The sequence below is a fragment of the Palaemon carinicauda genome, chromosome 26 (assembly GCF_036898095.1).
Source record: "Palaemon carinicauda isolate YSFRI2023 chromosome 26, ASM3689809v2, whole genome shotgun sequence".
Taxonomy (NCBI): Eukaryota; Metazoa; Arthropoda; class Malacostraca; order Decapoda; family Palaemonidae; genus Palaemon; species Palaemon carinicauda.
This window is the reverse complement of record NC_090750.1, coordinates 96496726-96522457: the sequence shown is the minus strand read 5'-3', so window position 1 is coordinate 96522457 and position 25732 is coordinate 96496726. Positions and strand designations below refer to the sequence as shown.

General features: G+C 44.6%; 1 protein-coding gene across 1 annotated transcript in view; it reads right to left on the bottom strand.

Moving 5' to 3' along the window:
- Positions 1-25732, bottom strand: part of LOC137619711 (peroxisomal multifunctional enzyme type 2-like) — a 218492-nt gene that overhangs the window by 165066 nt on the left and 27694 nt on the right. The window contains 1 exon segment of the mRNA XM_068349998.1: positions 13014-13166. Coding sequence (XP_068206099.1) covers positions 13014-13166 — 153 coding nt within the window.

The window sequence follows — 25732 nt, the reverse complement described above, 5'->3', positions numbered from 1 at the left end:
GTGCAGGGCAGTCATTTCTGAAGACCACCAGGGGACTGGTTGTCATTTGAATATCCCTGTGGTTTTGAGAATTGAATTGACTCCTGCTGTATGAAGAGTTCCATTCAGTGAGTCAATGGCATCATCAACACTCAAACTGTTCTGCACTCCCCGCAATTTCACTTAGCTCAGGAAATTTAACCCAGTACGCCTTGTCAATCATGATGATCTTTGTAAAGGGGAACCATTGTTAGTGGTTATAATGATTGGTGCATGATCACTAGTATGCCAGTCATTAATATCCTCAAATCAAAATTGAGAAGGCAGTTAGAGCCTGCAATTGAAAGGTCAATGCATGATAGAGTATCTATCTGAACATGAAAGTGTGCGGGCTCTCCTGTATTAAGGAGTTCCACATCCTCATTTTCTACAACTAATGATATAATATTGCCCCTGGAGTTTGCTAAAATATCGCCCCATACAGGATGTCTACCATTCAAATCTCCAAGTGAAAGAAAAGCTTGAGGGAGTTGTTGAATCACCTCTACTAAATTATCATACGAAATGTTATCATTTGGAGGCAAGTACAGAGAGCAAATTTTATATTTTCTCCCTATATCAATCTGTACAACCACTGCCTGCAGAGGTGTACGAATAGACAGATATTTGGGGAACATCTCGATGAACATATAGAAGACTTCCACCATGGCTCCCTACTCGGTGATTGTATGGTGTCCTATAACTAATATATTCACGAGGACAAGGAGTATTATCATCAAATTTGCTTTCCTGTAGACATATGATTACGGGGGAGTGCTCATGAATGAGGAGTTCAAGATCTTTATATTTGGCCCTTAAAGCCTGACAATTCCATAGCAAAATGGAGGAAACAACTATGGTTTATTTTTTAGAAGACCCTTTGGATGAAGTCTTCCCATTAGCAATTTTTAATCTAACACTATTTCCCCGTGGTTTTATAAGAGAAGGTCTTTATATTGGGTTTTGTGTTTGTAATTTTCTTTTTGTACTTTTGATCTAATTGTTGAGGGGGATGGTGGACGTCAACTTGAATCTCTGATTTATCTAAATTGTCTTCTGGTTGATCAGAAACATCAACAAACAAATCATATTGATTTGGCGTCAATTCTAATATTTCACATGGAAGGGGTTGAGAGAGATGGAGGTCTCTCTTTTACAATCAATAGGTGGTGAGCTACCAGGTTTTTGCACCTTCCCCACTACAGGTGCACCTGGTAACTTTGTTTCTGTGGAACCTCCATCAAATCGGGCAAGGATATGGCCTGAGAGAGGTTAGTACTATTGTTGGTAATGGGGGGATGAAGGTTGTAGAGAAATGGACAATGCCCCAGTTTTCATACACCGTGGCAAAGCCTCAGAAGAAAATATGCTTACCTCGTCATGCAACACTTTATTATCATTAGGTGATGTATTTCTTTTCTTGGAACTACTGGTACTACTAGGTGGGTTTGATATCTCCTCTGGTATATTTTCTCTTGATTTTAATACCTTTGCATAGCTGTTCGGTTTACTCCGTAATCTATTGGCTTGTCCCACACTTATGTGTTCTACACTAGATTTGTTGAGGGCAGCTTCTTCCAACTCATAATACTCACAGGTCCTATTAGTGCATTTATGGTTTGAGTTGCAGTTCAAACACTTAGCCTCAAGTGTACACTCTCCATGGTAAGATCTGGAACAAATGCTACAATACACATTTTTTCAAACTTTAGAAGTGTCCAAATTTGAAGAAATTGAAACACTGCAGTGGCTTCTGTTTGAAAGGTCAAACTTTAATTCTTCAATTTTCAATAACGATGTGGAAAGGCACATCGGCATCCTGGAAAGTAAGAATAATCATTGACGTCCCAGGAACATCATGAACTTTCCACACTGTTCATGGACACATGGCCAGTATTTCCTCTTCAATAAATTCATAAAGGTCTTTATTGAAGACTACTCCCCTTCTGTAACTAAAATTTAGGTGGGATCTCACATCTAACATATCATCATCATTACTTGTCTTGAGGTTAGACAGTATAACCAATTGCGTGCATGATTTGGCACAGATGCGGAATCTATTTTTTCCAAAGCGAGATATCACCTGGTGGAATGGTTCCTACCTTTTTCTGAATGAGTTTTAAAATAATTCCCAGTACTCCTTTCAGGCTCGGCAACAAGCCACATTGGTGGTTATGGCTTTCTTTGGGAAGGCATAGTTAAATCAACATCTTTCTCAAACCAGTCAGTGGGTCTGTATACATACAAATTGTTTGGTATCTTATTGCAAAGGGCACTCATGACATTTAAGTTATTAATTCTAATATTATTGATGTTACATACTGCGTTAAATGCTTCTTCATAATAATTATAAGATAGCCATGAATGCCACTTTTCATTTTCAAGTTCTATTCTTATTTCTTTCATCTCACCATAGCATTTAAATGTTTTATATAGCTTATCCTAATCAGTATCTATTGGAATTTGGGTAAAATGAAGGATTCAAAGTTTCCCTGTGTTACCCAACTTACTTGGTTTTGAAACATTAGTAGAGGGGTCCTTTTTTGTTCCTAGGTCATCAATAAAATTTTCCTTAAATAAATTAGAAGAGGTCGTCAACGGTGTCTGGGGTTCGCCATCTGATCCAGGGGTACAGGGAACATTAAGTTTACTCATTAATTGAATTAATTTCTCCACCAATGACACCTGCAAGAGCTGCTTCCCTAATGTCCACACCCTACCCTACCACAAAGGGATGGTACCACTATAATTAGAGAGGCTCAAGTGTATGCCAAACCCGCTTGATGGGACTGAGAACATTACAAGAATATAATCATCCCCACTTTAATCATAGTGGCAGGCAAACCGGACAGGATGCCGAGAGTCCTATCTCTATGAAACCAGCTAACCCCTGGAATCCGAAGGCCAAGTTTTTGGTTCGAGAATAGTCCCGCATGCCAGTATGGAAATACTGACTCCTAGGTGTCCAAACATTATTGGGTAGTTGGCTAGATTACCACAGCCCCCACAATTGATTTAAAAAAAAAAAATCCAATCCCAGATATGATGTCCTTTAAAACAAAATCTGGACAGTGATATGGGTAAGAGAATTTTGACAGCAATGTTGGAGACAGTTGATAAATATGAAGGAGAATGATATGATTATAAGTAATAGAAATAGGACGAGAGAAATTTAGAGTCAAACTGAAAAAAAAAAAATTTCTAGTTCGAGAGCCCTCTTGCCCATCACCAAGCTTCAGCATGGGAATGATATGCCGTGCTGGAGCTCCATGACTTCATTAAGGCATTCTCTCGTTAAGAGGGTCTTCTTTAGGAGGAAATGGTCTAACATTCTTCCTCCTACCCTTAGTTCTGGCCTAAGGGTCCTGAACTGCAGGGGACTACCAGGTTCTGAAGCACTCCCTTCACGGGGCCTCTTGCGGGGAGAGACTGGGAACGGGGAATGACACCCATTACGGCTTCCCGCATTACATTGAATAATGCTTTCAACCATGGGGGGTCACGAGCTCCCGATGTGCTGGGAGGGGGATCCTAAGGGGGGTATGGGACCTTGGGCTTCAAAATCTGTGACAGATTCTGAGCCCCTATACCTGCAGGTAGGATCAGCACTGGACTTTCCTTTGGGAGAGGATCTGGGCAAGGGCAGGTGGAGCCCAGAGAGATTGGTAAGACTGGTGGGAGTCTCATCTGGCGAGAGGTTTACCCTGGGCAGGGATACCTTCTACAGCCAAAAACAGAGATGGTATCTCATTCGAGGGAGCAGAAATCATAGCCTGGTAATGGTGCAGGTCACGTGGTGGCGATTGGCCACGATCCACTACTTCATCACACGACGCCTCCACATCGCAGGACACTTGTCTGTCGTGTAACGCAATGTGAGACAGAGTAGGTGCACGAAAACGAAACCCAGGAGGAGAAGCAACCGCAGAGTGGGAAGGCTCTGTTTGCGTGGGCCCTGGGGATCGGTAGGACGAGAATCCGAAGATTCTACGTCATCGAAACCCGACTGATGCTGGAAATCATTAGGAATCACGTTACGCGAGGTTGTAAGATTTGCGCGACGAGGACCTGAAGGTCCACGAGGATCACCAGAGCCCGAAGACTCATCGTACCCGGCGAGACTGAAGTGCAAGGGCTCTGCATAGCGCCAGTCCCGAGAGCCTGAAGGCTCAACGTGATAAGAGTCTAGAGAGACTTTGTTACAAGAGCCAACAGGCTCAGCGTAACGGAATTTACAAGGACAGGCTGGTTAGCCGTAACGCAAGTTACGAGAGCCTGGAGGCTCAGAGTAACAGATTGATTGATTGATTTAAAGTTTTTCAGGCATCCTGACATCTGAGGTCATTGACGCCGGTAACATTTAACTTATGTATACAAAAATAAAAAATAAAATAAAATAAAAAATAAAAGAGTATTCAATTAAAATCATAAAAGTTGAATGTCATAAAAGTTAAATATTTTTCAGAAGACCTGCTTCTGAAATAAATCTAAAAATGCCACTTGCATGGTAGGACACATCATTTCCAAGAATCTTGGCAAGGATGAACCTGCCACCCTCAAACAAATATCTATTCCTTAAGTTGTTATAATTGGGGCATTCAGTCAACAAATGCCTCACTGTTAAAGGTACTAAACAGTCGTCACAATACGGTTGCTGTTGGCCCTTCAGCAGAAACTCATGTGTCAACCGAGTGTGACCAATACGGAGACGACAAAGAGACGTCTCCCATTTTCGGGGCATCATATTATACCTCCAAGGAGATATGACATTTGTTACCTCTCGCATTTTATTCCCATCTAGGGTATCCCATTGCTGTTGCCATTTATTGCAAACCAATTTCTTGATGTCAGGTAAGAAATCATTACAGGCAATGGGATACCTTCTTGGCAGCAACTCGGATGCAGCATTCTTAGCCAGTGAATCTGCCTTCTCATTCCCACACACACCTACATGTGCTGGAACCCAACAAAATTGAACTGTTATACCTCTCCGTCCAATAATAAAAAGCCATTCTAAAATCTTTAAAACTAGAGGGTTATTAGAATTAAAAACTTCCATAGCTTGAAGGACACTCCTTGCATCACTAAAAATTGTAAAATTACCCTCCTTCTCCAATGCTATTTTCTCAATAGCGATTAATATGCCATACAGTTCCGCAGTAAATATGGAAGCGGTCAGAGGAAGTGCCCCTCTACAATTAAAACTATTACTATGTACCCCAAATCCAACGCCAGCATCAGATTTGGAGCCATCAGTATAGATTAAAGTTGATCCTCTATGTTCTTTAACATGTTCATTAAAAAGAGACCTGGCTTCTAGGTCTGACATATTCTTCTTATCTCCTATAAAATATTTACAAAAAGATATCTCTGGTAACTTCCATGGAGGCGTTGATGATACCTTGAATGGAAGTACCTTACATCTAATTATATCCAGACTGTTTAATAATTGTTTCACCCGAAAGCCATAGGGTTGAGGAGATTTTGGGTGCATTTCAAAGTATGTTGGGTGCCTTACAAGGCTTGCTGTCTGGAAGGCTAAAGAATTAGGGAGTCTTTGCAATCTAAACCAATACCGAAGAATAGAAGACATCCGGTAAAGGTCTAGTGGTAACTCTCCAGCATCAACAAGGAGACTTGGGATAGGTGATGTTCTGAATGCTCCCGTGGACAATCTAATACCTGCATGATGTATTGAATCTAATATTTTCAACCGGCTTGGGGTGGCTGAAGAGTATACCTCACAACCATAACTAATTTTGGAAAAAATCAAGGCCTTGTATAATTTTAAAATAGTATTGCGGTCTGCCCCCCATGATGTATGGGACAATACTTTTAAAATATTCAGAGCTTCAACACATTTTGCTTTTAGTGCTTTTAGGTGAGAAACCCATGTAAGTCTACAGTCAAATATCAAACCTAAAAATTTGGTTTCCGATACACATGGGATCCGTTGACCTTTAATGTATATATCCGGGTCTGGATGTGCTCCCCGTATACGACAGAAATGTACAATAGTAGTTTTACTTGTTGAGAACTTAAATCCATTCATATCGGCCCACTGGATAATTTTGTCAATTAAGAGCTGTAGTTTTCTCTCAACCGTTGCCATTCTGGCTCCAGCAAATGATATTGAGAGATCATCCACAAATAATGTTGAGAGAACATCCTGGGGAATGGCTGAGGATATCCCATTAATTGCTAGTCCAAAAAGGGTTCCACTCAGCACACTACCCTGAGGAACTCCTTCCTGGCACTTACTCTCTAATAGAGCTTCCCCAACTCTCACTTGGAAAACTCTATGTGAAAGAAATGCCTGAATAAATAGTGGCAGCTCTCCTCTCAATCCGATTTCATGAATGGTTTTAAGTATACCATATCTCCATGTGGTATCATATGCCTTTTCAAGGTCAAAAAATACTGTAACATGGTGCTGTTTGGAAGCAAAGGCTTCACAAATAGAAGACTCAAGTCGTATCAACACATCAGTCGTTGAGTGCATTTTTCTGAAGCCACATTGAATCGGTGATAAAATACCTTTCTTTTCAAGGTACCATATCAGCCTTGCATTGACCATCTTCTCCATGATTTTACATAAACAAGATGTCAATGCAATAGGACGATAGTTTGCTACTAAAAACTTGTCTTTACCGGGTTTTAAAAAGGCTAAAATAATGGCTAGTTCCCAAACACTTGGGTAACTATGATTATGCCATATTCTATTAATAATGCTTAAAATAAATAGCTTTGTATTAAAATGTACATGTTTAATCATTGCATATGGAATTCCATCGGGTCCAGGGGCTGTATCGTTGCAATGAGCAAGTGCGGAATCAAATTCTCTTTCAGTGAAAGGAGAATTATAAGACTCTTCTCTTCTTGTTCCAAAATCTAAAATTTTCTTTTCTTCAACGCTCCTATACTGGTAACCAGGGGCTCCTACACACTTGCTGGATACATTTGAAAAATGACTAGCCAGGGCATTGCTAACATCATTTGCTTCAGTTACATACTGACCATTCACCTTCAACACTGGTGGTGGGTTGGGGGTGAATTTGCCAGCTATCTTTTTTACTTTCCTCCACACAGCAGATGGTGGTGTTCTACTGTTAATGGAGGAAACAAAAGACATCCATGACTGGCGCCTTGCTTCTTTCATGGCACGACGGAACTGTGCTCTACATTTCTTGTACATAATTAAATTCTCATCAGTTCGGAGTCTATGCAATCGCGTTAGAGATCTTCTTGTGGCTCTGTGGAGGGCAGTTAGTTCTGAAGACCACCACGGGACTGGTCGTCGTTTGAATAACCCTGTTGTTTTGGGAATTGAATTGACTCCTGCTGTATGGAGAGTTCCATTCAGTAAGTCTATGGCATCATCGATATTTTCAACCTGTTCAGCATCCCCCTCAATTTCGCTTAGCTCACGAAACTTTTCCCAGTCCGCCTTGTCAAGATTCCATCGTGGCGATCTCTGTAAAGGTGGACCATTGTTGGTGTTTATAATGATTGGTGCATGATCACCGGTATGCCAATCATCTAATGTCCTCCAATCAAAATCAAGAAGACAGTTAGAGCTTGCAATTGAAAGGTCAATGCATGACAAGGTACCTGTCTGAACATGGAAGTGTGTGGGCTCTCCTGTATTAAGGAGTCCCACATCCTCATTCTCCACAATTGATGAGATAATATTGCCCCTTGTGTTTGCTAGGATATCACCCCATAAAGGATGTCTACCATTCATATCTCCCAGTAAGAGAAATGGTTGAGGGAGTTGTTGAATGACCTCTGCTAAGTCATCATATAAAATAATATCATTTGGAGGTAAGTACAGAGAGCAAATTGTATATTTTCTCCCTATATCAATTTGTACAACAACTGCCTGCAGGGTTGTACGTATAGACATAGGTATTTGGGGAACATCTCGACGAATGTATACAAGACTTCCGCCATGGCTCCCTGCTTGTTGATTATATGGTGTTCTATAGCTAACATACTCTCGAGGACTAGGAGTGTTAGAATCAAGCATACTTTCCTGTAGACATACAATTATGGGGGAATGCTCATGAATTAGGAGCTTAAGTTCTTCATATTTGGCCCTCAAACCCTGACAGTTCCATTGCAAAATGGAGGAGAAAACTATGGATTATTTCTGGAAGACATCTTGGATGAGGTCTTCCCATTAGCAGTTTTTAATCTAACATTATTACCTGTAGGTTTCTTCAGAGGTGGTCTTGTTATAATGGGTTTTATGTTTGTGTTTTTCTTTGTATCCTTTTGATCTATTTGTTGAGGTGGATGGTGGACCTCAACTTGAATTTCTGATTTATTCAGTTTATCTTCTGGTCCATTAGAAATATCAACAGACAAAACATCAAATTTATTTGATGTCATAACCTTGACGTTTCTAATGGAGGGTGGAGAGAGAGATGGAGGTCTCTCTCTTTTCCTATTTATCAGTGGTGAGGATTTACCAGGTTTTTGCACCTTCCCTACCACAGGTGCACCTGGTAACTTTGTTTCGGGTGGAACTTCCATCAAATCAGGCAAGGACATGGCCTGAGAGAGGTTAGTACTATTGTTGGTAATGGGGGATGAAGTTTGTATAGAAGTGGGCAGTGTTGCAGTTTTAATCCATATACCAAAGGCACTTCCCCCAATTTTGGGGGGTAGCCGACATCAACAAGAACAAAACAAAAAAGGGGACCTCTACTCTCTATGTTCCTCCAGCCTAACCAGGGACTCAGCCGAGTTCAGCTGGTACTGCTAGGGTGCCACAGCCCAACCTCCCACATTTCCACCACAGATGAAGCTTCATACTGCTGAGTCCCCTACTGCTGCTACCTCCGCGGTCATCTAAGGCACCGGAGGAAGCAGCAGGTAAAGCCTTGGAAGGCAATATGCTTACCTTGTCACGTAAAACTCTACTATCATTAGATGAAGTATTTCCTTTTTGGGAATTACTGGCAGCACTATGTGGGTTCGATGTCTCCTTTGGTATATTTTCTCTCTATGTTCCTCCAGCCTAACCAGGGACTCAGCCGAGTTCAGCTGGTACTGCTAGGGTGCCACAGCCCAACCTCCCACATTTCCACCACAGATGAAGCTTCATACTGCTGAGTTCCCTACTGCTCCTACCTCCGCGGTCATCTAAGGCACCGGAGGAAGCAGCAGGTAAAGCCTTGGAAGGCAATATGCTTACCTTGTCACGTAAAACTCTACTATCATTAGATGATGTATTTCCTTTTTGGGAATTACTGGCAGCACTATGTGGGTTCGATGTCTCCTTTGGTATATTTTCTCTTGATTTCAGTGCATTTGCATAGCTGTTTGGTTTTTTCAGTAGTCTTTTGGCATGTCCTACACTTATGTGTTCTACACTGGATTTGTTGAGGGCTGCTTCTTCAAACTTATAAATCTCGCAGCTCCTGTCAGTGGATTTATGGTTTGAATTGCAATTCAAACAGCTGGGCTCAAGTGTACACTCTCCATGATAGGGACTGGCACAGATGCTACACATTTTTTCATTTTTACAAACTTTAGAAGGATGTCCAAATTTGAAACATTTGAAGCATTGTAAGGGCTTTTGTTTAAAAGGTTGAACTTTTATTCTTTCATTTTCAATATCGATGTGGAAAGGCACATCAGCATCCTGGAAAGTAAGGATAATCATTGACGTCCCAGGAATCTTATGCACTTTCCACACTGTTAATGGGTACATGGCTAGTATTTCCTCTTCTGTAAATTCGTAAAGATCTTTAATGAAGACTACTCCCCTTCCGTAACTAAAGTTTAGGTGGGGTTTGACATCTAACATATCCTCATCACTGTTTGTCGTAAGGTTAGACAGTATTACTGATTGCGTGAATGATTTAGCATGGATTAGGAAGCTATTTTTCCCAAAGCGAGATATATCACCTGGTGCAATGGTTCCTACCTTTTTTCTGAATTAGTTTGCTAATTTTAAAATAATTCCCATTACTCCCTTTAGGCTCGGCAACAAGCCACATTGGTGGTTTTGGCTTTCTTTGGGGGAGCATAGTTAAATCGGTATCTTTCTCAAACCAGTCAGCAGGTCTATATACATCCAAACTGTTTGGTATCTTATCACATAGGGCACCCATGACATTTAGGTTATTAATTTTGATATCATTGATGTTACATATTGCATTGAATGCTTCTTCATGATTATTATAAGTTATCCATGAATGCCATTTTTCATTTTCAAGTTTCATTCTAATTTCTTTTATCACTCCATAGCATCTAAATGCTTTATATATCATATCATAATCAGTATTTATTGGAATTTGGGTAACATGAAGGATTCTTAGTTTCCCTTTGTTACCCGACTTAATTGGTTTTGAAACATTAGTAGAGGGGTCCTTTTTTGTTCCTAAGTCGTCAACAGAATTTTCCTTAATTGAATTAGCAGAGGTCGTCAACAGTGCCGGGGGAGAGTCAGCGTATCCAGGGGATGGGGGTTCATTGCTTAAAGAATCCATTAGACGAGAGAGAGAGAAAAGGGTTACTTAGATGTACCTGCTCGAGAATGTTAGGCCATCACACGCCAGAAAGGAAATTTGCACTTTCCACTATCGGCACAATGAGAGTATACTTCCCAGATGGTCCACTCTATACCCTACCCGAAGGATAGCATCAAAACAGATATAGAGGCACAGGTGTAAGCTGAACCCGCCTGTTAGGACTGAGACCAAGAAATTATGGAATCATCCTCCCCATATCTGTAATGACGGGCTTCCGGCCAAAAGCCGAGAGTCTTACCCCAAGCATTGGATCCCCCTGGATTCCGAAGACCCAACACTTGAGAATAGTTCCGCCAAAAAGGTCCAAACCATCTTCGGGATGGCTGAAATCATCCAATACTCTCACATATAGCTTTGAATGCAAACACCTCCTCCCACTCATCAAAGCAGGCAGCAATATAGGATGTATGAACATCCACGCCGGGGCTACAATGGATGAGAAACATCCAAGCCATAGGAAAGAAAAAAAAAAAATAATAATAAATATATATGTACATAATATATACACATATATGAGGGAAATTTTTCTCATTGAGTTTGGAAAGCAAGACGAAAGAAAGTTTATGAAATTAGGATAAGGTCGAAGTAATATTGAGAAAAAGAAAAAGGTGAAAGAGAGAAATTTAGATTCAAACTGGGGGAGTTATTTCCCCAAGTTCGAGAGCCCTCTTGCCCGTCACCAAGTTTCAGCACGGGAGTGAAATGCCGTGCTGAAGCTCAATGACTTCATCAAGGCATTCTCTCATTAAGAGGGTCAGAGTAACAGAAGTCACGAGAGCCCAAAGGCACGCCGTGACCCAGATCATGAGAGCCCGAAGGCTCAATGTAACCGATGTTGCAAGAGCCCTTTGATACAGTGCGACGAGGACCCAAAGGTCCGGGGTTACAAGAGCCCGAAGGATCAGCGTAACATGAACCCGAAGGTTCGGTGCCACGAGAGGACGAAGTCTCAGCGTGACTAGAACTCGAAGGACCTGGGTTGTGAAAGCCCAAGGGTTCAACGCAACGGGAGCCCGAAGGCTCGTGGTCATGCAAGCCCAATGCCTGACCATCACGAGATCCTGATGGGACATCGTGATATGAACCAACAGGTTCAAAGAGGTGCCTCCTTACCACTGGGTAAGGAGAAGTTTGTTCTCCCGGAGGAGAACAGCGCTGAGGACAACGCCCTGTCCCCGCCCTTTGGTGAGAAGTGTAACCATATGGAGAACACTGCCCACTAGTGGTTTTATCCCATGAACAAGAGAGGTGTTCACACCAAAGGGGAACTTGCCACGGACTCAGTTCTTCCACCGCCCCTGGTAAAACAACTTAGTCCATGGCGTCGACCAAGAGGGACCAGAATTCTGACCAATGGGCTGCAGTGCCTGCGCCCAAGGAGGAAGGATCAACCTCCAAGGAGGAAAGGAGAGAACCATCTCTGCTCCGCCTCTAACTGAAGGAGTCTGAAGAGAACGTCCTTACAAGGGGGGCCATCAACGCCCAGTGATGGCCAAAAAGACAACAAATCAGAAAGAGAGCAGGCGCTCCCTGGGGGAAGGGCCAGGACCAACTCACTAGGGTAGTCAATACCATCCCTTGACCCACAAGGTTCAACTGGAGTAACCAGGGCTGTGCTGCTACTCAGCCGTTCCTCAGAGGATGGAGAGGGGGCTGCTTCGGGAACAGATTGGAGGTAGAAGAAGAAGAATGTGGTTTCTTCGACTTCAAGGAGGACACCGAAGGCGAAGAATCACACTTGGACTACTTCCGTCGCCCGAAACCTCTCCCTCTGGGAGGTAGACCACTCCTTTCACTCTACACAAGTGTCCTCCCGAGAACACCGGCGGCCACGGCAAGCCAGACACAGCATGTGCGGGTCCGTCTCCACAGCGGACATGAAGGTACTGCACGAGTGGGCTGGGACCAGGACAAGTATGCATGGGACTGCAAGCAGCAACATGCACACAACTGAAAACAGAAAGAAAATTATCACCGGCAAGTCTAAATATGCAGGAGAGCAGCAGTATGACCGGTCTCCACCAAACCAGAAAGCAAATTAGTTGCTCAGCCCAGGTGTATGAGTGAGCAGGGTAGCTAACTACTCCCACCCCCACCCGCTAACTAGCGGCTGGGTTGCTTATCTCTCGATAAAATTATCATGGCTCGTCTTTCCGCTTAGCCGAAAGTGTACTCCTAATAAATAGCGTAAGGTTTGTATTTGTGTTGGAACAATGACTGATTAGGCACCTACAGAAAAAAAATATTACAAGTTGAATGCCACTGAGGCAGCTACAGTATAATTTTTAACAAAATATGGTTAAGATTGTGAATGAAAAGTAACTCTGCCACTCAATAACTTACTACCCAAGTTTCAACAATAATTTTACATTTTAAGGCAGAACATCTTTACATAAAAGTCTTAGGTTTGTTGTCTCATATGAGCAACTCACCATTAAGTCCATTACATACCCCAATCTGTGTCTGAAGTTCGTGCAAATGATCTGTCTCGAAGAATACCAGCATTGTTAACTACAATGTCAACACGGCCAAAATTGTCCAATGCTGTCTGAACAACTTTATCCCCATCTTCAACAGAGTCATAGTTTGCAACAGCAACACCACCTGAGATAATTAGAAATACAAATGAGAAAATGGCATTATATTTCAATTAAAGCAAGTCTTCTTCATAAACAAGGTATGCAATCAAAAAGTGTGTTCTTAACAAGGAAATCTTTAAAGTCCATTATATTCAACTTGGGCATCACACTAACAAGCACCAACCCACTACTCTACATATGTATTACACTGGATCCCTCTCTCTGGTTACAGCTCATTTTTCCTTTGCCTACACTGGATAGTCTGGCCTATTCTTTCCACATTCTCCTCTGTCATCATACACCTGACAACACTGCCAATTACCAAACAATTCTTCCTCTTTAAAGTGGCTACTTTCCTCTTGGTAAGGGTAGAAGAGACTCTTTAGCTATGGTAAGCAGCTCTTCTAAGAGAAGGACGCTTCAAAATCAAACCATTGTTCTCTAGTTTTAGGTAGTGCCATAGCCTCTGTACCATGGTCTTCCACTGTCTTGGGTTAGAGTTCTGTTGCTTCAGGGTACACTCAGGCACACTATTCTATCTTACTTCTCTTCCTCTTGTTTTTTGGAAGTTTTTATAATTTACATATGAAAGATCTATCTTAATATTGTTACTGTTCTTAAATAGCTTATTCTAATTGTACATTACTTCTCTTGTATTTTATTTTCTTACAGTATTTTCTTTCCTACTGGGCTATTTTTCCTTGTTGAAACCCTTGGGCTTATAACATCCTGCTTTTCATACTAGGGTTGCAGCTTAGCTCATAATAATAATATTAATAATAATAATAATAATAATAATAATAATAATAATAATAATAATAATAATAATAATAATAATAATGTATCAAGAGTTCCTAATAAAATACTGTTTAAATACTTTTTAAAAAAGCTAATTCATTTGTGTTATATTTTACACTTCATATTTTCAAAAAAATTCATTTATTGAACACAAAGATTCTTATCTTTGAAAGTTCTTATCTATGGGACCTACTGCATCTTTATAATAATAGTCTTCACATCACAGAGCAGTATAAATAATTAAATGCAGATTAAATACACTTAAATGAAACTGAATACTGAACTGTGTATACTAAGAAATAAAGCACAGTACTGTAGATTAGGACCATTGTAAATTGTATAGATAATGTATTACTAAATGTCGTAGACCATATTTTCGACAAAACAAGTCAACTTTGGTATAAATCCTTAACCAGTAACAGTTTCTAGCATATTTTGACACACTGTCATTCCTTGCAAACATTGAGGGTTGTGCACGATCTCCTTCATGCTTGGTAGTCTGGATCTTTTTGTTGGGCTTCTGCCAAGATATAATCCAATACTAGGTGAATGGCGGCCAATGTGTTTCTTGACATGCATCGGCATCAAAGTTCATTTTTTCAGGGACGTGCTGAAGGGTACAATTGTATTCAGCCATGGCGGAGAGATGTCTGCAATGACGGGCAGACCAGGTGTTGAACTGTTCAGTGAAGGCATGCACCAGAGCCATGTGGTCCGTGCAAATGACGAAGGGCATACCTTCCAAGAAGTGCTGAAAGTGATGGAGAAGCAAGTGCACTAACAGCAATTTGAGGTCGAAGATAGAGTAGCCGGATTCTGGCTTATACAGTTTTCTAATGAAGACCATTGGGCGGGGCGAGCCATTGACCACCTGCTCGAGGACTGCCCCAATAGAGACGTCACTGGCATTGGTGGAGAGGAGAGGTGCATGTGGCACGGGAAAAGTGAGAGCAGCAACGGTTGATAGGGGATTCTTTGCATTGAAAAAGGCCACTTTTTGAAGGGGACCACACTTCAGGTCTTTTGGCCTGCCCTTGAGGGAGGCGTGGAGGGGGGCAAGAGTGGCCCCAATGGCTGGCAGGAAATGGTGATAGGTAGCTATGTAGCAAGGGGTTGCGGGTGGTACACCAACTACCCAGCTCACACACACAATCACTAACACAACCTTATTTGCAATTGCAAGTCGGACTTCCTCAGGATTAAGTGATGGCCGGCCAGTATGTGTAAAGAGCTTCAGGTTTGTATGGTTATAAAAATAAAAATTATTTTATAGTTGTCATTTGTTCTGACACCAAATACAAACCTTTCAGGTCTTTACGATGGAGACTCACATTTAGGTGGGTGCAAGTCTGAGACTAACTGGTTGGTCCCTGACCGGGGGCGCGACTTCTGCTTCGCATGAGCTGTGGAAGAGCGCACCCTATCACCTCGCTAACTCCCAATGAGAAACAACAGCATGAGCAATTGTGCAAAGGTGTGAAACTAAGCATTGTGACTTGGCTAGGTAAGACTTCACCTAGAGCTACGTTCCTCTTACCTGGACTTTACCAGACTCCTACCTCGCTGGGAGATCGGGGACATAACAAGTATACAGTACAAACTTATAGTAGGTTACACAAAAACGATGATATCTACCTGCAGTCAGAGGAAGTCAGCTTGCAGAATTCCTCGGCTTGCTCAAGCCCCAAGGAAGGGGAGAATGAAAGACAAAAGGGCCAGTCACAGGTTATGTCCTGCAGGTAGTGGGCAGTGAATGTAGTTTGACGTTTCCATATGCCTGCCTGTAAGACCTACGTCACATTGAAGTTTTATTTTTAATGCCAGGGATGTACTAACGCCCAATATCATGAGCTCTACGCTAGTTCCATCACCTTCCTGATCCACGAGGAGATAGAGTTCCGTGTAACTCTTATCTTGACTCTTCCTGTACTGACATACAATATATTGATCTGTGGTCAAGTTCAAACAGTTCGTTCTAGGTATTTCCTCGACGACCTAACAGGGCCTAATAACAGTTGATTTGGGTCATTTGTTACAGTATGAAGACACTTAACCCAGAATAGCCCAAATCTAGGATCCACTACAGCTGGATTTTGAGTCTTATCAACAAACTCTGGGACAAAGTTGGGAGTCACTTATCCCCATCCTCTTGAAAGGGAGATGTCATATGACAGAATGTGTAGCTCACCGAGTCTCTTCGCAGAGGCCAAGGCTATAAGAAAAACCGTCTTTCGAGTCAGGTCACAATCTGAAGACCAACTAAGGCGCTCCTTTCAGGGACTGTAGTACTCTTACTACATTCCACGGAGGCGGTCTGACTTCTGACTGAGAGCATGTTAGCTTGAAATTAGGTATGCAGAGAGATAATTCCATTGAGGGGGAAATGTCAACTTTCTTTAGCTTAAATGTGAGACTTAAGGCTTAGCGATAACCTTTCACCATTGATACAGAAAAGTTTTTACTCCCTGATGTATAAGAAAAATAGTGGCACTGAGAGGAGCGATACCCCTTCCACAACAGCGGTAAATAACTTTCGGAGATTTCTAACCATCTTTCTCGTAACTGGTTGCGAAAAGCCTCGTGCTGCGAGGATTTGCTGAATAACTTACAAGCGTGAAGAGGTAGCAAAGCTATTGCTCTCTGAAAAATCTGAACGTGTGGTTGTTTGAGTAGATCATATAGTGGAGGGAGCTCTCTTGGTGTGTCTCTGTGAACAGATGTAGAAGGTCCGGAACCTTTCTGCATGTTGAAACAAACATCGAAGTTACTAGTGTCATAGATAGATCGTGCGATGTCCATACTTTGTTCAGAAGGCATCTTGCCAGAATGCCTGGGGATCTGGTATTGGCGAGCAGTACACCAGAGGTTTCTGGCTGAGATGTCGTGAATAGGTCTATTGTCGGTGAACACTACGAAGTCAAGACTTTGTTGAGTATCTGTTCATTCAAAGACCCCTTGCACCAACTGCTCAGTTTGTCCAGCACGATGTTTCTCTTGCCCGGAATGAAGAGGCTGGGAGGATTACTGAGTTGTCTTCTGTCCATCTGATTATCTCTACAGGAAGAAGGCCGAGAGGTTTTGAAAAAGTACCTCCTTCCTTGTTTATGTAAGTCATCACCATGATTTTGGCACTCATCAACAACACAGCGTGTTCTGAAAGGAGCTGTTGGAAGTTCTTGAGCTAAAAGCGCTGCTCTCATTTCTTGTGCGCCCAAGTTGACACTAGGGAAAACACTCAAGTGAAAACTTGCGGTGCTGTGGGCAGGTCGAAGCCCAGCACCTTGAACTGGCATAATTTATTGTTTAGGGAGAACCTTACGTACTCCCTTGAGGATGGATGACTGGGGATCTGGAAGTACACATCTTTGAGATCCAGTGTGATCATGAAGTCATTCGGTCTGACGCCTCTCTGACTGTCTGGGCCTTCTCCATCTTGAACGGGATTTGTTGAACAAACTTGTTCAGAACTGAGAGATCTATGACCAGTTTCCAGCCTCCAGACACCTTTCCTACAAGAAAGAGTTGACTGTAGAAACCTGAAGACCCATCTCAGACCTCTTAGTGAGCGTTCTTCTCCAGCATGGCCTGGACTTTGGCATAGAGGGCCAGTGTCTTCGCGGATCCCCTTGCATAGAAGGATATTCACCCTTCACTAGGATGGGGACCCTCACAGGAGAGACAAGAGATGATGAAGGGAAGTTTTCCCTCGGAAGGGGAAAGAAATCCAACGCCTGGAGGCGAACCTCCAGGCAGCGCTCTTTGCTTCCCATCAACAAGCCTTATTCAAGTAGAAGGTCTGCATCGAGCGATACCAGAGAAAATGTAGCCGGAGCTAGTTCCTTGAGGTTAGCATGATGATCAGGAGCTGCCGCAGGTGCAGGAGAACAGGAGAACAGGAAAGTGATTGTACAGTGACAGCAGATTCCCTCGGGACAAAAGGCTTCACTTTTCTACGTTGGCTTTCATAGCTAAACGAACAATAACGGCAATGCTAACTGAGGAAAACACTCCTTGGGAGGAGCACCTATTCTGCAGACAGGATAGGTGTCCACCAAGAGAACGGGCACAAATTAAGGAGTGCGCACTCCCTTCCCCGGCCGACATCGACTGGAAAAGGAGAGCGACAGCATAAAACTGTAACAAAACAAGAATTACAATTAATTAATTCAGCTGAGAAAAATAACTACTGTACTCGAGAGAACCACGACCATCTGGCGGGAAGGAGGGGAACCCCACTGAGATGAAGCTGAAAGTTAAATTACAGCTGGCCACCCAAGAGTGAGCAGCTGCACTCCTTTACCCCAGCAGATTCTTCTAAGACACGTAGGGGGGCAGGCGGCGATAACAGCTCAACGGAGGAGTATTCCAATGATGACGACATCCCTGAAGCGGCGACTGCTGCACGGAAGGTAATACTCCGACGGGAAGACCGATGACCAAGGAAGAAAGGTCAGAAGGGAAGGTTCCCATCCTTGAGAACCTGCCGTACTATGCTGTCACATACACAGCACAACACTGAAAAGAAACCTGCAAATATATATATACATAATAACATTAAGTATGTTTTCATACATAAAAGTTAACAAGTCAGAGATTAAGGGCAGTCCAAAAAACGCGAGGAGGAAGTAGTGACACCCACTCTCCATCCGAGCCAAAAGCAAAGTGAGCTTAATCACAGGTGTGTAAGTGGGATGGGTAGCAAGCTATCCCCCCTATCCCCCAAAAACTAGTGGGATGGGTTAGCTACCCATTCCTTTCAGGGTTTATGAGGAGCATAAAATTGGCACAAACAAGGTATGAATATGACAAATTCGTAGATAATTTGTATTTTTCCCAACTATACAAACGTTAGCTATTTAACCCTTTTACCCCCGGGGTTTTTGGAAATTTCCAACCCTTAACCCCCAGGGGGTTATTTTTTTCCCAGCACATTTTGCAGTATATTTTTTTTAAATTGCTCTAACAGCCTTAATTTTTGTCTTAGAGAGGTCAGGTTGGTCTCATTCTCTTAGAAAATGCCTGAATTTTCTCAAAAAATTATCAAAAAATATGAAAAACAAATTTTAATAGCATTTTTTTGCAAGGACGTACCAGTACGTCCATGGGGTTAAAGGGATGGCTTTTGTGAAACATACCAGTACGTCCTTTGGGGGTAAAAGGGTTAATAGGGGTCTTACTTTCGGCGTAGCTGAAATGACAAGCCATTAATTTTTAACGATGGTTAACTCCCCACACCGCTAGTTAGCGGGGGATAGAGAGGGTAACTTGCTACCGCTCCCCCTCACACACCTGTGATTGAGCTCACCTACGAATTTGTCATTTGTTCATTGTTCCGTAACTGGAATACACACCACGCTATTTAATAGGGGTGACTCACCCATTACGAAGAGTGGACGTCCCAGCCAATCTGGCTTTTTGGCTTTGCCTGGGGGCTCCTTATCTAAGTATGTCAGCACTCAAGGAATAAGGAGTCCCTGCGCCTCGCTAAAACCTTGCTACGCAAGGTTCGCAGCCTACACAAGCTGTGTGTGAAGTTATGTAGAAGTGCAACTGTCCTGGAAAAGTTATTCCGAGTTCTTTAGATGGAAAAATTGTGCACCAGAACTTTCTCAATACCACCTCGTCAGGGTATGGGGACGCAACAGTATTAATCTTAATACTAGATTCACAAGGGAGCATAGTTTACCTGCAGTGGTTTGAGGTAAGCTATGCAGAGAACCCAGGATGCTGTTTTCCCAAAGAGAGGGGAGAATGATGAAAAGAATAAAGGCCAGTCAAACGTTTTCATTCCTGCAGACTAAAACTCGGTAACAATGCCCTCAACCTTCTGCTACTTGTCCAATAAGGAGCTTGAGGTTTTTAAACCAGCTGTTGTGCAGCCACCACTGGACCGATAGAGAACCTATCAAGTCTCCTGTGGGTCACGTCTTGCAGGTAGTGGGATGTGAACGTGGTCCGACGTTTCCACACCCCAGCTTGAAGAACCTGCGTCATTGAGTAGTTTCTTTTGAATGCCAGGGACATAGCAAAGTGCCTGACATCATGAGCTCTGGGACGACGTGACGGAGGAGGGTCTGGATTCAGTGCATGGTCAATAACCCTGCGAATCCACGCTCAGATGATGTTCTTGGTGACCCTCCTCTTGGTCCTTCCTGTGCTGAAGAATCGTGCAGGCACACGAGGACGGGCTGTTGCTGTTCTCTTAAGATACAGCCTCAAACTCCTCATTGGGCATAGTAAGAGATGGTCTGAGTCATCTGTTACAGTACGGGGACTAGAAATCCGGAGGGAGTCGAATCGAGGATCCGCTACTCCCGGGTTCCGAGTCTTGGCAATAAACTCAGGGACGAATCTGAACGTTACCTCTCCCCATCCCCTTGAATGGGCGATGTCGTATGACAGACCATAAAGTTCACCGACTTGTTTGGCCGAAGCCAAAGCTAGCAGGAACACCGTCTTCCAAGTCAGGTGGCGATCTGTTGCCTGGCGTAATGGTTCATAGGGAGATCTCTTAAGAGACCTGAGAACTTGAACCACGTTCCATGAGGGAGGTCTCACTTCTGACTGGGGGCAGGTAAGTTCATAACTCCGTATGAGTAAAAAAAGTTCTAGCGATGAAACGTCCATTCCTTTCAGTCTGAAGGCGAGGCTTAAGGCTGAGCGATAGCTTTTCACTGCCAAGACTGATAGGCGCATTTCTCCACGCAAATACACGAGGAACTCCACTATTGCTGGAATAGTGGCAACGAGTGGAGAGATACCCGTTCCACAACACCAACCACAGAAGACTTTCCACTTTGCCTGGTAGACTGCTGCTGATGACTTATGCAGCTATCCAGACATCCTGATCGCAACTTGTTGTGAAAATCCTCGCTCAGAGAGATGCTGGATAGTCTCAGGCGTGAAGTCGTAGCAAAGCTACGGCTTTGTGGGAGATGTTGGCATCTGGTTGTACGAGTAGAATGTGCCGTGGAGGGAGTTCTCTTGGAGGCTCCGTTAGGAGTTGCAGAAGGTCCGGAAACCATTCCACGTGATGCCATAGCGGAGTTATCAGGGTCATTGAAAGATTGACCGATGTTCTGGTCTTGTTGAGTACCTTCCTCATCAGACAGAATGGGGGAAAGGCGTAAACGTCGATGTTGTCCCACCATTGTTGGAAAGCATCTTGCCAGAGCGCCTTGGGGTCTGGGACTGGGGAACAATACAGCGGGAGCCTGAAGTTCAGAGCCCTTAGTCCACAGTCGGAGAACCCCACAATGTCAGGACTTTGTTGGCTACTAGATGATCTAAAGACCACTCGGTACTCACTACCCGAGATGCTCTGCTCAGGTTGTCGCCGAGCACATTCCTTTTGCTCGGAATGAAGCGTACCGATAGTGGTATCGAGTGGATTTCGGCCCATCTCAGTTTCTCTACTGCTAGATGGGATAGTTGCTGCAAAAAAGTACCTCCTTGCTTGTTGATATAGGCCACTACTGTGGTGTTGTTGCTCATCACCACCACTGAGTGGCTTGCCAGGAACTGTTGGAACTGTTGAAGGGCCAGAAAGATGGCCTTCATCTCTAGATTTATGTGGGGGTACTTTTCTGACTCTGACCAGAGGCCTGAGGTCATGTGGTGCAGCACGTGCCCCCCCCCCCCCTTTCTTGAAACGTCTGAGAACAGCATCAAATCCGGGGGAGGACAAGAAGGTCTACTCCCTTTCGTAGATTCTCGTCTGTCACCCACCACTGGAGGTCTGCCAGTTCCGCAGGTTGATTCCATCAGGACTTGAGTCGCCACTGGAGGGATCTCATTTAGAGACGACCATTGGGAACTAGACGGGCCAGCGATGATTCCACCAGGACTTGAGTCACCACTGGAGGGATCTCATTCAGAGGCGACCATTGGGAACTAGACGGGCCAGCGATGAAAGGTAACCGAGGAGACGTAACCACGATTGGGCTGGAAGCTCTTCTCGTCTGAAAAAGGGTCTTGCGACCATTCTCAGCCTTCTTATCCTGGCGTCTGATGGGAAGGCTTTGTGGAGATTGGAGTCTATAATCATACCTAAGTATACCAGTCTCTGAGTAGGAAGCAGAGAAGACTTCTCAAGATTTACCATGATCCACAGATCCTGGCAAAGGCTCAGAAGTTTGTCTCTGTGTTGAAGAAGGGTTGACATCGAGTCTGCTAGGATTAGCCAGTCGTCCAGATAACGGAGGAGATGGATACCAATCCTGTGTGCCCAAGATGACACTAGGGTAACACTCTGGAGAAGACTTGTGGTGCTGTGGAAAGACCGAAGCACAGCACCTTGAACTGGTACTTTCTGTTGTCTAGGCTGAATCTTAAGTACAGTGATACCTCTGGATACGAAAGTTTCTGCTTACGAAAAATTCAGGATACGAAAAGCGATACAAAGATTTTTATGCCCCAGTATACGAAAAAAATTTCAGGATACGAAAAGCTTACGAGATCCCAACTCGTCGCCGAGAGTACAGGACCTTTTTCTTCAGGGTATCAACCCTTAATTTAGGTGTACAGGTAACAATACACCTTCACTGATCCAAATGCTTTACATACAGTACCGTAACTTTTATACAGCAGTAAAGAAAATGGACCGTTTTCTTAGGGCTTGAAGGGGATAACTAGGCTATAACTACATTATTGAATAATCTCATGGTGGTTTCTGGAATGGATTAGGCTGTTTTTAACGGTTGGGTTAATTATTTAATGATAGAAATGGCTGCATTGCATGTTTATTACTACAGTTTAGCGTGTTTATGAAAGAAAAGGTGACTTTTTGTAAGGCCTGGAACGGATTAGGCTATTTACATGTAAAACGCGACTCAGGATACGAAAAATCAGGATACGAAACCGTATCCTGAACGGATTACTTTCGTATCCTGAGGCATCACTGTACTTCCTTGAAGATGGATGGACTGGGATCTGGAAGTACGTGTCATTTAGGTCCAGTGTACACATGAAGTCCTGCGGTCTTACTGCTAGTCTGATCGTGTCTGCCATATCCATGCTGAACGGAGTTTGTTTGACGAACTTGTTCAGGGCCGAGAGGTCGATGACTGGTCTCCAGACGCCTTTCTTACAAGATAGAGTCTACTGAAGAAGCCTGGGGATCCATTGAGGACCTCTTGGAGAGCGCCCTTCTTCGACAGGGTCTGAACTTCTGCCCGAAGGGCTTGCCCCCTTGCCGATCCCATGGCAAGGGAGTTCAATAACACTGGATTTCTGGTCAGGGGAGGTAGAGATGTTATGAACGGGACACAATATCCTAGACTGATCACGGAGATTGTCCAGGAATCGGCCCCGAGTTGCTTCCACCTTTCTGAGCAACTTGGTAGGCATCCCCCCACTGGTGGAAACGCAGGGGGAATGCCTATCCTAGCGTTTACGGCCTCAGCTGCTCCCTCTAGGATTCTTTCCTCCCCTGGAGGACTTTTTGCCTTTCCTGTCCTTGACAAGAAAGGGCTTAGACACCACTGTCATCACTCCTATTCTCGTCGTCATTGCAGTCTTGGTTGGACGGGACTGCTGGGGTGCTGGAGGTTTATAGGGCTTAGATGTTAAAGCCCTATGGAGGAGGGAGTCTTGATGAGACTTCCTCCACCTCTCAGCAGTAAGTTCCACATCCTTAGGCTCAAAACAGATGGGACCCCTCTAGGGAGGTACTTTTGAGCCGGTTTATCTCAACGCTAGGGACCTTCTGGTGGAACCTCTCAGACACTGCATCCCGACGTTTCAAGATGGTGTTTGCCCACAAGTTCGAGACTTGGTGGGCAAGAAACTCGATCGTGCGAGTGCCTGAGAATAGGAAGATTTCCACTGCTTTCCTGGTACGTTCCTTGGAAAAATCCTCGGATCGTATCAGGATACCTAAGGTCCCTAACCAGATGTCCAGCCACGAAGTACCTTGCATAGCATACTTGGTGACCTTTTCCTGATTAAGGATCTCGGTTGCCGAGAACGAGACCTGCTGGTTGGAGAGTCTCTTAAGACGGATTCCCCTGGTTAGCTCTTCCCGAGAGTGGTGAAGAGGAAGAGCTGAACTGGGTTCCTCCAGGATCTCGAAGTACCTCCTCTGCTCTACGTGAGGAGGTGGGAGGAGCTTCTTCGTGGTACCGGCACGGTTGGAGGAGGCAAACTCAGAGAGCTGTTGGGAGATCTTGTTCCTGGTACTCTTCACCCCTTGAGACCAGGGCAGGGCTGCACTGGTCTTTGAGGGTTTCTGAGTACCAAAGACGCGGTCGACCGTGCCTTTGCCCTCTCGAGGGGTTATCTCTGGGTCGAAAGACCCATTGAAAGCCCTCACTAGAGTCAGAACCTGACAAAATGAATGCTCTGACTCTTGCTGGTCTCCTCCTGGTGTACGACTTGGGGTGAGTCGTGGACATTCCTTGAGTGGCTGGCTGTCTCCATTCTAGCACTAGTGGAGGACTTTGGCAGTGTTTTGGAGTCTTTGGATTCCTTACGAGGAAGGAGGTAAGACTCCAACATTGATGACCTGTGTGGCATGTCCCTCCTAGTCTCAGATTGCAGGGAACTCTCAGCGTGAAGAGAGATTTCCTCCATTGGTGCGATTGAAGAGAGTTTCTCCGCGCGCGGTTCCCTTGGTGACGGGAGGCCTTTGTCCAACAGGGATGGAGAGTCTCTCTGAGAAACAGGAGGAACTTGTCTCGATGGTCTGCATGGAGTCGGCTTCGCCCTCGTGGAAGTGACCTCGTCAGAAACTCCTCTTTTCCTCTTCAAAGGGGTAGAGGAAGCCATGGATCCGTGCCTTAGATCTAGAGCTATAGGTCGATCTGATGAGCGATCAGACAAGACAGGCTTGAAACCCTGTGTTACGACTCTGATTAAGGCACTGAACCAGGGCTGCTGGCTGACTGATGCACTGTCAGACAGATCCCCTGAAGGGAAAGGGACCAAAGGTTCCCTACGAGGAGTCACTGTGATAGGTGGATCCGCCTTAGAAGGCACTTTAGGGATCCTGAACTCCTCTGCTTGAAAGTGTTTCCCTTCTCCCGCAGTGCGCGCTGGTATGCGTTTGCGGGGAGGGGAATGAGGCGATGGCAACCTTGCCGGGTGACGCATCTGTGCTCATGCCTGTTGGTGCGCTTGGGAGAATATTGGTGCTCGCGCTTGGGAGAATATTGGGGCTCGCGCGCAGGAGAATGCTGGCGAGCGCACGCAGGAGAATCTTGGCGCGCGCGTGGCCGCGTGGGAGTGTGTTAGCGCGTGTCCGTAGGAGAGAGCTGGCGCGCGGGCACAGGTGGTGCATGCGCGCATCTCTGTGTGTGCGCGCAGGAGATAGTTGGCACGCAGGTGAGCGCGAATGTTCAGCCGAGCGCTGGCACGCTGGTGAAAGTTGGCGCGTAGGTGAGAGCGGCAACGTGGTTGTCGTCTCACCTACAGACTTGTGCGCTGGAGAATGATGGCGCGCAAGTATTTGGCGTGCTGGTTGGCACTGGCGATGAAGGGCGCACATGTTGGCGTGCAGGAGAGTGCTGGCGCATAGGAGAGTATTGGCGCGCAGGTGAGCGTTGGCGCGCAGGAAAGGGCTGGTGCGTAGGCGAGCGTTGGCGCACAGGAAAGGGCTGGCGCGTAGGCGAGCGTTGGGGCATGAGTGAAGGGCATGTAGGCGCAGGAGAGCGCTGGCGGGCAGGAGATCGTGGGCACGCAGGAGATCGTGGGCACGCAGGAGACCGTAAGCGCGCTGTGGTGTGCTGGCGCGTGTGCGCGCAGGGTGTGCAGGTGATCATGGGCGTGTGCACACAGGGTGCGCAGGTGATCATG